This window comes from Pogona vitticeps, chromosome 3 (genome assembly GCF_051106095.1).
Source record: "Pogona vitticeps strain Pit_001003342236 chromosome 3, PviZW2.1, whole genome shotgun sequence".
Taxonomy (NCBI): domain Eukaryota; kingdom Metazoa; phylum Chordata; class Lepidosauria; order Squamata; family Agamidae; genus Pogona; species Pogona vitticeps.
The window spans coordinates 186,273,684-186,286,071 of record NC_135785.1 but is presented as its reverse complement, the minus strand read 5'-3'; the positions used below and the strand labels follow the sequence as shown (position 1 = coordinate 186,286,071).

Here is a 12,388-nt window from a genome sequence, read left to right as displayed (position 1 = left end):
GCATACTTGACAGAAACAAAACCAGACATAGCTGGGGCAGATCAGATGTAGTTGTTCGGGTGTGAGAAAAAGCTATGACAAGCTTAATATTCTGTTGTGGCAAGTGTAACATTCTACATCACATAATAAAAATATTAAAAAATATTGTAAGAAGAACAGCATGTGTTGTGATTATAACAAGTGATTCTAATGTGAGTCCAGACTCAAGTGAAATTAGTTTTAAAAAATTAAGAGAATTTAACACTTTCTCCTTTAAAGTTTTCTACAAAGTGCCTTACAGCTACCTGAGGGGCCTATTAGAACAGGAAGCAGTGCTTGCTCATGTTTCTGGAACCAAATAAATATCGGTTTGTAAATGTCTGTTTCCACTCAGAATGCTGAGAGGTCTCTGCCAGTGAGAGTGCAAAAAGCAGGAGTAAACCTCTATCTGATACAATTAATTAAAACAAATTATGACATATGGCACACATGCAAGATATGAGAGGGTAGAAATCCCTAAATTCATTTGTAACAGCTATAAACGTGTAGGTGCTGATTGAGAACTCTGGATGATGATCCTCTTGATTCAGGAGAGGGCATTTTCTTTTCCTTTTTCGAAAGGCACTGTCCTATAAAATGAAAGGCAGAGAGCTTTACTTAAAGGTGGATTTTAATACAGAGCAATTGTTATATAAGGCCTAGTGCAGTGATGGCTAACCTTTTTGAGCCCAAGTGCCCAAACTGGGGAGGGGGGCCGACCCAGCAGGCAGCGGCAGCAGCAGTGGAAGGGGGAATCCCGGACATGGAGGTACCTCCAGACCACACTCCGGATGCGCCTCCAGTCATGCTCAGTCAGCGCCAGCTGCTCCGCATCCTGGCCCGCCACCTGTTCGGGTGCTAGCACTGCAGCTGCAGCCACCTCCTCAGGTTTGGCTGCCAAGGGTAGCGATCCGGTGACTTATGGCTCGCGTGCCCGCAGAAGAGGCTCTGCGTTTCAGCTGTGGCACGCGTGCCATAGGTTTGCCATCCCTCACTTAGTGAGTCCTGGTAGTAGTCCAGCTATTTGTGATTGTGATACCAAAGTTTCCATAGCCAATGAACTAAACCATCTAGTTTTTTTTAAAAAAAATCTTAAATGTTTTTATTTTTTAATATATAAAAAATAAGCACAGTTTTGGCGTGCCTTCAGTTTCTTTAAAGGAAAGTCGGTGTGGTATAGTGATAGAGCATTGGGCTAAGATTTAGAGGATCTGGTTTCAGATGCCCACTTGGCCATGGAAATTCATGTTACACTTCATAAGCACGCATCTGGAACACCGCAGAGGGTAGTTTTGCTTGTTGGGTAGTAGGGCAAAAGCAGAGACCATAGGAAGAGTTCAGTGCATTCACACCTGTAGTCCAAAACACTCCTTCCTGCTGCTGCTTTGAAATGCAGAGAAATGGGATTTCTTACTTATGTTGATTTTTTTTTGAACCCTGAGAGTAGCTGGAAGTAATTAGTAATTTTTTGTTTTGTTTCCATGCCTTGTACAACACATTTTTGCTATATCTGTTTCCTACCATATGAGAAATACAGTATGACAATATGTATTTGTGTTAAAGGACTGAAAAAGACATGATGATACATCATCAGTTTGTTATGTGCAAAAGAAGAAGAGGAGGAGGAAGAGGAGGAGATATATTGAAACACTTAATTTCAGACTTAAGAAAGTCTGGCTGCACAACATTTAGCTACACTAATGTTGAATTTTGTTATATCCTGCCTGTTCTCTTGTTCTTTAATTCAATCCATGAGCCAAAGGAAGACATGCCCAATGGAAGACTGCCCTCTGCTGCTCTTTGCATGAAGTGACAGAATGGCATGCAGGACATGTGCACATTTCATGGAAGCTGACAATGTCCCAGTTCAGCTTCCAAGTCCGTTTCTCAGTACTTAAAACACCACAGTACTCAGATCCTAATTAATATGAATCAGCTTAAGAACTGAGACCTAGGACTGGTACTCCTAATTATTCATGGCTGAGACAACCAAAGAAATTCATTACCCCAGGAACGAATTCCCAGTTCCACCTTAATGTTAGCCAGGATTCCAGCTTAACTAAGATTAAATGGTAACTGTCAGAAACCAAATGTTAATTAAGCACTTACTGGCAAGTTCTCCTCTATGTTCCCATGGCTGCAATTAAGTTAAGTGGAAGCCAGCAATACATGTGGTTCCAACAATAATCAAAACATGTTTTCAGAGATTTCTGAATGCCTTTAATTTTACTAGACATTTTATGACATGAGAAACCTCGCAGCCTGAAGCAGTGTTTCCCAAAGTTCTCATACATTTAGTGTTGCTGTGAATTAAAATTGGATGCCGTTTGCTAGCTCAGCTCCACGTACTGTGGGCAGACACCTTTCTTGCAATTATAAGTCAACACTGTTAATACCATCTGCAGGCATTCCCTTGCTCAGTTGGATGTGGTCTGTGGGTAGCGCTGTACTTCCTGAGCAGGGCTGCTGCTTCTGGGATCTTGCTTAGTTTACATGTTATCTGTAGTGCAGGCTGTATCAGAGCATGCTGGGGTTCCATGTTTTTGCATAAGGGTGCCACTCACTTACTGAGAGCCTGGAAGTCAGCACAGCACAGATGTCTCAGGTCTGGCATGCATAAGCTGATGATGATCCCAAAAGAGTTACATAAGATTCTAGGACATCTCTTAGCCCCCTGTCACAGCAGCCTAGCAATCCCAGAGCACTAGACTGTCTGAGAATCACTGAGGTAGAAAGAATGTGTGGTAGTTGTTTTTAAAGAAAATAAATGGACAGTTTTCAAACATGATCCCATTGTTACTTCTCTAAAATAAACCTTTTTAAAAAATACCTTCATAATATAATTCAGAATTTACTGAGAAATGAACAACAAACAGCTCTCATCAGGAATATGCATGTCAGAAGCTTCTTTCGGGGAAGAAGTTTGTTTTTTGAGGCAGCATGCCTCCTTTGGCTTACCATTGAAAAGGGACTCCTCTTTGAAGTCATTTTGGTTCGTTTTTTTCCCCATTCGTCAATGGCGGCATCAGGAGAGCTGGACTGGCAGGAGGCTAAAGAGCTCGGCAGTAGTGAGGGAAGGAGGGGGAAACGGAAAGGGGGCTGACAGGTGGTAGGAGGGTAGGGAGTGTGGTGGTGGTGGCGGCGGCAGGGAGGGAAGGAGGGGGGAAGTGATGGGGTAGCATTGACAGCTGGATGAAGAACAACAACAGTGAGGGGAGAAGGGAGAGGAAAAACAGGGATGGCAGCAGTGAGAGCAGGACAAGAAACCTGGCAATGGTGGCAGCAAGAGAAAGGCTGAGCGGAGAGTGGAACAGACAGGGCTGGCAGCAAGGCCAGGCATGTGGCAGGAGCAAGGGAAGGAAGGGGAAGTGGGGGTGGCAGCAGAGCAAGGAGCCCGGTGGCAGTGGCAGCAAGGGAAGGAAGGGGAGGCGAAAGGGAGACTCCGTCTAGAAGATCTGGCAACAGGGCAAGAAGGTGCCCGGCAGTAACACTGAGGTGAGGAAAACGTCTCGGGCAATTTAGATGGAGGGAACGTTTAGTGTAAGAGCAAAACGCAAACAGAAACCTCCATAATGTTTGTGTCCTCTCGCTTATTTAAACAAACCTTCAGGGTTAGGAAGGTCTCTTTTGGGAATCCACAAAAGAACCCAAAAAACAAAAGGAAGGGCCTCTTTTGGGTCCTCCCCCTTTTCTGGTTAATCCGAAAGTTTTCCTAACTCTTATGTCTGTTAATTTACCATTTGCTTTATGGTTTTGCTTTATAATTGTGCATTTGTATCCTTTCCACCCCCCAGAGTTCTGAAGAACTACACCTTTCAGTTGCTCACATCAAACAGATAATTGGAATTTTGCGGGATTTCATACGCTCCCCTGAACACAGAGTCATGGCATCCACTATATCCAAATTGAAAATGGACCTGGACTTTGACAGTACTTCCATCAATCAGATTCATCTAATGCTGTTTGGATTTCAAGATGCTGTATGTTTCATAAAATATCATATTTAGACTGTGGGGAAAAGTACAGTCCTTAGAACGTGCTCTTGCAACCCAGATTCATATATATCCTGCTCCCCTGGGTCAGTGTTCATCCACTACTCTACAGACAGTGCTTTAGTGTTTTTCAAGGATGTGCTGCCATTTCAGGGGAGATGGCAGCACATCCTTGTATGCTGGAAAAAGTAGAATATCCTGTGGTGTCTGATGGTGTACTAGGCAGTCATTAGACCCATAATTTTCAAAGCAGAGGACCAAAGATGCAAGCCAGAATGCACAGAGAAAATCTAAAATATATTTTATATACTCTCACTTCTTGCTTTGTGACAAGCTTTTGGGAAGTAGTATTCTGTGCACAGAACGTGAATGAAAAAGAGGACCCAGTTCTTGATGCACTTCTAAAAGAAATACAATATGCTATCTGTAACCATCTAATAGCTTTCTTTGCTTCTGATGCAATGCAGTTGAAAATAATCACAGTACTTGGGAAGTGTAGATTTTTTTATAACAGAGACAATATATCCTGCAAGGTTAGGAAATAGTCCTATCTAAAATCCAAACATATCAATTATGATACAGACAAAGTGTGGGGAACTTGTGGGTCTCCAGATATTGTTAGACTCTAGCACTTCTCTGGATTGGCAAAAAGGTTACAGTGAAGGAGGCTGTAGTAATGCAACATTTGGAATACATACATAGACTACAAGTTACTGGAAGTAGCAAACTGTCTTTTCTACAAAAGAAATAATTCTTTTACTTATTGTATATAGTTCACACTTGAAAGTTAAGCCAGTCACTTTATTTAGTTTGCTCTTTCTTGTAGGTGAACAAAGTACTAAGAAATCATTTAATCAGGCCACATTGGATGTTTGCTATGGATAATATAATACGACGTGCAGTTCAAGCTGCTGTCACTATTCTTATTCCTGGTAAGTCCAAACGAAGCAGTAAATATTATGGCTAAATGTGGTGTGTGTAGGCTGGCTATTAATATGACTCATTGGCTGAAATCCTTTTGCTTAACATAGTAAGTTGCAACCAGAGTTAGGCCCATTGAATCAGTGTTTTGCCTAGTCAAGTCCTCCATATGTTCCATGTTTTTCATGAGCCTACTCCAGTTGCTATTTACTGTGCTAAGCTACAGGATTTTAGCCAGCATAGCATAGTAGTTAAAGATGGTGGGCTGGGATTTAAGAGATCCCGCTCCAACCCTCTCTATTAGGTGACTCTGAACCTTTCATTGCCCACCCATTCCCAAAATAAAGAGATGGACACAGGTGATGGAGTTAACTAAGGCTGCACTTTATTAATTTTGACTTTTAACCACCCTCAATCTGCAGAGGGGCCCATCTGCCAAATGTCCAATTCTCTACAACTTGGACGGGCAGCATCCAAGGCCATCCCACTATGTCCCCCCTCATCCCAGCAAGCAAATATCTGGATCCTGGTTGCCATGACACTGAGCACAATAGCACCCTGTGTGCTTCTTAGGAACTCACCGGTACTCACATACTGTTCTGTACTACCCATCAGTGTGACCTACAGTATGTAAGCATGGCTCAGCCAATTAACCATCATAAAAGTCTCTGGGGTGAACAGCAAGATAGGCAAAAATGTGTCCACTTACTCTTTATGTGCCAGTCAGGTGAGATGGACCCAAAATTCCTATTGGCCCCAAAACAGCCACTGCAGCCACACTGGACCCAGGGTCAGTGGGTGGAATTCTGAAAAGAGGACTGGCTGAGGGCAGTCGAGCCCAATAACTGTTCTGTATGTCCACCCCCCAGCACAGCCTTGTGGAAGCACTAATTGGCACCACTACTTGCCCATTTCAGTTCGAAAGGGGTAGGCAAATAATCCCCGCCAGTGCATGTTTCAGCACCAGTGGAGGTATACATTCTCTCTGACACCAACCTACCACAGGGTTGTTGTAAGAAGCAAGTGGGGAAAAGGAGAGCCATTGTTTCTAGGGAAACACTGTTTTTCCAGAGGGCATCTCTGGAAGAACAGTACATTGCCTTGAACATGTTGGGGAAAGATAGGATGTAAATTTAACAAATTGTCTGAACTGGAGGATGAGACATATTCATGTACTATGTGAAAGAAATTTTTTTAAAAAGGGGGGCTGCACCCCCTAAATGTCCATTCATAGAGAGAGCTCTTTGCTGCCTATCTCTGCAAAATGTAAGTTCTAGCTTTGCTTCCTTAAAATTAATCTCCTTTATGTGTAAGCTGTTCTGTTAGGTATCTGCGTGTAGATCATTCAGTCGGTCAGTTCTGACACAAAGAAATGAGATGATGTGTTTGCCCTCAAAGAAAACAGACAGTCAGAACACCAACTCATACAAATATGCAGGAGGTAAAGTCCTTGAAGAATAGGTACTTCTTCATCCTAGGCTCCAAATTTTTATTTTAGTACAAATGTGGGGCAGTTGCACAAGTCAGCACTGTGGGGGTGAGTGAGTGCAGGGGGGCAGGGAGGTCTGTCGCCGTGGCCCGGTCCAGCTCAGGCCACGAACCAGCACTGGGTCGCGGACTGGGGGTTGGGGGCCTCTGTTCTAGACTATTTAATAGTGTGACACTTTCTCTAAAAAAATCACCCAGTAGTTATTCTTGAGCATTCATACAAAGAGCCGTCACAGGATATTCAAAAACAAGTTATATCAGATTAAGTTACTTTCTTCCTTGACAGTTACAAAGCTGGTATGTCAGGAGGTGGGTATATCTTCATTCCAACAAGGCTTATGGCATGGTCCCCCATTATATTCGTACTGGCAAAGCAGAGGAAGTATGAGATAAATGATGGTCCCATTAGATGTATTTTTGGTTGGTTGATGGACTGTAGCCAATAAATGTTTATAAGGGTTTCCCCCCCTCAGCATGTGCAAAGGCGTTTTAAGTGTGATGTCACACAACTTTCTCTGGTGCGCAGTGTTGCTGAACATCTTTTTAAATAATTTAGCTGGAAGGGAGGGGCATGTTCACTATGCACAGATCACACTGGTTCTAAGAGAGAGAGCATTTAATCAGCAGTGCTTTTCCTGAATATACTTGTTTTAAAATATCTAAAACTCTTCTTTTTAGCTGGCTATGCCCTCTTCAGAACATACTAATGGCTAGTTCTCCAGATTATCTTTTTTCAAAGGACAAATTAATCAAATTGAAGAGCCCTGGCTCTAATAGAGATTTCAAATTTGATTAACTTATCCTTTAAAAAAGAAAATAATATTTTAAGTACTCTCTAGTTATTTGCATTTTCTGGAATGAGCTCAGTAATCATAGAGGGGAAAGTTTCAGTTTAAAATCTAAATACACTGACTATAGATGAATCTCTCTCCACACATATATTTCAAAGAGGGGGAGACAAAAATTGTGACTCTCTCTTGCTTTGTGCAGAGCTTCGAGCTCACTTTGAACCAGCATCAGAGAATGAATGTGTAGAAAAAGAGGCAGATGAAGTGGAGGATTACCAGCAAACAGAGCCAAAAAGACATGAGGAAGCAGTTATAGCACGTGGACTGTGCACACTTCCTTCTTCGGTATCTCCTGATACTCAGCAGCAGCTTAACTTGCAATTAAGCCATCTTAAGCAAGAAACCAACAGGTAAAGCATCTGTCAATATGTATGGTTTTTAACGTGCACTGAGGCTTCTAATTTAGTCAGTCTCTTGATCATTTTCAGGTGTGAACTGTCCCTTAGGTGAGCCTTCACTCTCCAAAGGCTAAAGTTACACAGGTAGTCATTGTAGATGCTCTTTGTTTTTTGAGGAATTCCCTCAGTATTCACATTCATTCCTCCAACCTTCTGATTCTGTTTGTGGACTTACTTCAAATGTTTTGGTAACCAGTCAGCTCAGATTTCTTATCAAAAACAAGGTTTCTCCATTTAGTGGCCTGCAGGGCACAAGGCATCTGACAGACTAACCCAGAAGGAATGTGACATTGAACAGGAATTTTAAAAAGGTTCCTCAGCCCCAATCCATGGAAAGCTAAGTGACCAGCTACATAATACCTACAGTATAGCAGATGCGTCTTACTTTGCTCCCTTATAGCCTTTGGAGAAGGCAACTTACCAGCTTGTGAGCTGAGTTTTAAAGAAGAGAACTTGTACACAAGCAGTTTTTTTTTTTAAAAAAAATTCAGACTGAGGGGCCTCATAAACTGTGCTCCACATGTTCCAGAGCCTGTCTTTAAACAGAATTACAGCAGGTAGACTCCAAAGAGCACTAGCCCCTCTTTTATTCATTACTGTTTTGAGAAGTTAAATTACCTTCTCAAGTTCCCATTACAGTTTGTTTGGAGTTTAGGGTTCCCTGTCATTAAAGCAACAGCAAAAAATGTGCATGTTGTCATACCCCAAAATTTAGTCTAAAGATCCCAGCCAAGGCAGGCAACATAAAGTGGTAAACTCTTGCAGTTAGAAATGTAAATCTGATGATATTCAGAAAACATGGCTGGCCTTCTCATTAGTCAAAGAATGACAAACTGGGTCTTGAAGTAGATCACATCATATGGCTTGTATACACTTGCAAGACCCCTAGAGATGGCAACTTCAATGCAACATAGTTGTTCTGATAAGCTATATCACCGCATGCTGTCATCTATTATTTGCAACAAATTAGTTGCTACCATTTAAGTACTTTTGGAGAGAATGTTATGCCGGACCCAACACTGGCTTCTGTTTTATCTTACAGGCTCCTGGAAAACCTTGTACAGAAGGAGAAAGAATATCAGACTCTTTTACGGCAAACACTGGAACAAAAAATTCAGGATTTGCAGCTCCTTCAGCAACAGTTGAAAACCACTGGTAGGTATGAGAATGAAAGCTATTAACCATTTCCTTAAGGAAAATGATAGTACAGTAATATGTTTTGAGCAAGTTTTATAAAGTAAATCTGAAGATGAAAGAGAAGTCTGGACAGTATGATCCTTTACAACACAACGAATTTGGTTAATCATATTTGGATTGTTACAGAAATGCAATCATCCCCCTCTCCTCCTGAGCATGATGTAGATGAAGACCTTATCAAGTGGTTAAAACAACAAAAAGCTGATTCAGATACAATTAATAGGGTAAGATTAAACAGGACTGTATCAGATATTATCTGTCACGTTTTGTCACTGTTATCTGAACACAGTGAAATTATTCATTTTTTCAGTTTGTTCAAGAGGATTATACACTCAATGATATTCTAAATGACATCACAAAAGATGACTTACGATTCCTTAGACTACGGTAAGAAGATAATTGCATAGTTCTAGAAGTATATATTTTTTATAGATTTCAACTAAAATTCTTGTTATCTTCCCATACAGTGGTGGCCTCCTCTGCAGAATTTGGAATGCAATATTGAAACACAGAAAACTGAATAATAAACGTTTGGAAATTCAAAGTTAGCACTTCAGTTATGCTAATTTGGGTACACATTCCAACTAAGTTATTGCTTTTTGTACATACAGTACTGTCTGTATACTTGGTCCTGCAAATTTTGCACAACATATACTTTGAATAGGTTTTCTTTGGAAGTATTATGTTAAAGAACAGGTGGACCACAATGCTTTGATATAGTGTGGTTTCTGATTTTTCTTTTTGAAGCTTGTCATTCTGTACTACAGCATTCTGATGTACTAGAATAGACAAAGATTTGTATGTTTTATTTTTCCAGCTAGGTAAATGAGTTGAGGAAATGCTTGCTTTAGAGCTAAACATTAGCTTATGCACTTTAACCAATCACATTTAAATATAAAATGATATAGTTTTATAAATATCAACTATTCTTAAAAATAAGTTTGGGCAACTTCCTGCTACCTTCTGATTATATACACCCGGACGTTAGTACAGTGGTGCCTCGCATAACGATGTTAATTGGTTCCAGAAAAAAAAACGTTATGTGAAAACATCGTTATGTGAAGCACCATTTCCCATAGAGATGCATTGAAAACTGGATAATCCGTTCCAATTGGAACGGATTATCCGGTTTTCTCTCTCCCCCCGCGGCTTGGATCTGACCCACGGCGGCTACCTCAGCCATGGCTGGACTCCCTAGAGTCCGGCCATGGCTGGGGTAGCCACCGCGGCTCGGATCCAAGCCCCGCTGCTCAGCTGGGGGAAAATGTCGGCAGTGGGCTGCGGCCTCGGAAGGACCCCGAAGCCACCGTCCCCTGCCGACAATTCCCTTCCGAGCTCCGGGGACAGGCTGGGGGGTGAATCGGGGAGCTTGAAGCCTCTCCGCGCTGCTTACCCAGGCCGTTCCCGGACTTCCAGAAGTCCGGGAACGGCCTGGGTAAGCAGCGCGGAGAGGCTTCAAGCTCCCCGATTCACCCCCCAGCCTGTCCCCGATGCTTGAAGCCTCCGGGAACAGCCTGGGTAGGCGGCGCGGAGAGGCTTCAAGCATCGGGGACAGGCTGGGGGGTGGACCGGGGAGCTTGAAGCCTCTCCGCGCTGCTTACACAGGCTGTTCCCGGACTTCCAGAAGTCTGGGAACGGCCTGGGTAGGCGGCGCGGAGAGGCTTCAAGCATCGGGGACAGGCTGGGGGGTGGACCGGGGAGCTTGAAGCCTCTCCGCGCTGCTTACACAGGCTGTTCCCGGACTTCCAGAAGTCTGGGAACGGCCTGGGTAGGCGGCGCGGAGAGGCTTCAAGCATCGGGGACAGGCTGGGGGGTGGACCGGGGGCTTGAAGCCTCTCCGCGCTGCTTACACAGGCTGTTCCCGGACTTCCAGAAGTCTGGGAACGGCCGGGGTAGGCGGCGCGGAGAGGCTTCAAGCTCCCCAGTCCACCCCCCAGCCTGTCCCCGATGCTTGAAGCCTCCTTGCGCCGCCTACCCAGGCTGTTCTCCGGGTTGCCAGGGCTGGAGATCGGAGCGGACAGAGAGGCAGCCCGATGCTCGAATTGGTTTGCGAAGCTGGCTTTCTAGCCAGCTTCGCAAACACCCTCCCCGCCGCCCGTCAGCTGTTCTTCGGGCTGCCTCTCTGTCCGCTCCGATCTCCAGCCCGGGTTGCCAGGGCTGGAGATCGGAGCGGACAGAGAGGCAGCCCGAAGCTCGAAGGGGTTTGCGAAGCTGTCTTTCTAGCCAGCTTCGCAAACACCCTCCCCGCCGCCCGTCAGCTGTTCTTCGGGCTGCCTCTCTGTCCGCTCCGATCTCCAGCCCGGGTTGCCAGGGCTGGAGATCGGAGCGGACAGAGAGGCAGCCCGAAGCTCGAAGGGGTTTGCGAAGCTGTCTTTCTAGCCAGCTTCGCAAACACCCTCCCCGCCGCCCGTCAGCTGTTCTTCGGGCTGCCTCTCTGTCCGCTCGGATCTCCAGCCCGGGTTGCCAGGGCTGGAGATCGGAGCGGACAGAGAGGCAGCCCGAAGCTCGAAGGGGTTTGCGAAGCTGTCTTTCTAGCCAGCTTCGCAAACACCCTCCCCGCCGCCCGTCAGCTGTTCTTCGGGCTGCCTCTCTGTCCGCTCGGATCTCCAGCCCGGGTTGCCAGGGCTGGAGATCGGAGCGGACAGAGAGGCAGCCCGAAGCTCGAAGGGGTTTGCGAAGCTGTCTTTCTAGCCAGCTTCGCAAACACCCTCCCCGCCGCCCGTCAGCTGTTCTTCGGGCTGCCTCTCTGTCCGCTCGGATCTCCAGCCCGGGTTGCCAGGGCTGGAGATCGGAGCGGACAGAGAGGCAGCCCGATGCTCGAATTGGTTTGCGAAGCTGGCTTTCTAGCCAGCTTCGCAAACACCCTCCCCGCCGCCCGTCAGCTGTTCTTCGGGCTGCCTCTCTGTCCGCTCCGATCTCCAGCCCGGGTTGCCAGGGCTGGAGATCGGAGCGGACAGAGAGGCAGCCCGATGCTCGAATTGGTTTGCGAAGCTGGCTTTCTAGCCAGCTTCGCAAACACCCTCCCCGCTGCCCGTCAGCTGTTCTTCGGGCTGCCTCTCTGTCCGCTCCGATCTCCAGCCCGGGTTGCCAGGGCTGGAGATCGGAGCGCACAGAGAGGTAGCCCGAAGAACAGCTGATGGGCGGCGGGGAGGGGTTTGCGAAACTGGCTCGAAAGCCAGCTTCGCAAAAAAAACCCACCCATCAGCTGTTCTTCGGGGCTCGCTCTCTCCACCCCCTGAAACACAGCTGATCAGTGGGGGCTTTGTGATGATCGTGGGGAAACGCTTCCCCACAATCATCGCAAAGCGATTTTCCCCCATTTAAAACATCGTAATGCGATCGCTTTTGCGATCGCAAAAGATGAATCGTTATACGGATTCATCGTTAAACGGGGCATTCGTTAAACGAGGCACCACTGTAGATGTGTAAGGCAACAGACAAAACCTGAGAGTATCTTGCACTGTGCAAGGCTTCTAAAAGAGGAAACATTGCATAGTCATTCTAAGTACATACTTGAAAGGTTAAG

At 45.2% G+C, this 12,388-nt stretch overlaps 1 protein-coding gene across 4 annotated transcripts in view; it reads left to right on the top strand.

The window, feature by feature from the left end:
- The window catches only part of MAP3K15 (mitogen-activated protein kinase kinase kinase 15), an 84,731-nt gene extending 74,920 nt beyond the window's left edge, over window positions 1–9,811 (top strand). For all 4 annotated transcript variants that reach the window (XM_072994315.2, XM_020789177.3, XM_072994316.2 and 1 more), the window contains 7 exons: window positions 3,813–3,998; window positions 4,837–4,942; window positions 7,410–7,617; window positions 8,708–8,820; window positions 8,989–9,086; window positions 9,173–9,249; window positions 9,330–9,811. In XM_072994315.2, coding sequence (XP_072850416.2) covers window positions 3,813–3,998; window positions 4,837–4,942; window positions 7,410–7,617; window positions 8,708–8,820; window positions 8,989–9,086; window positions 9,173–9,249; window positions 9,330–9,411 — 870 coding nt within the window. In that variant the 3' untranslated portion in view covers window positions 9,412–9,811. The remainder of the gene's footprint in view (window positions 1–3,812; window positions 3,999–4,836; window positions 4,943–7,409; window positions 7,618–8,707; window positions 8,821–8,988; window positions 9,087–9,172; window positions 9,250–9,329) is intronic.
- Window positions 9,812–12,388: the final 2,577 nt, after the last annotated feature.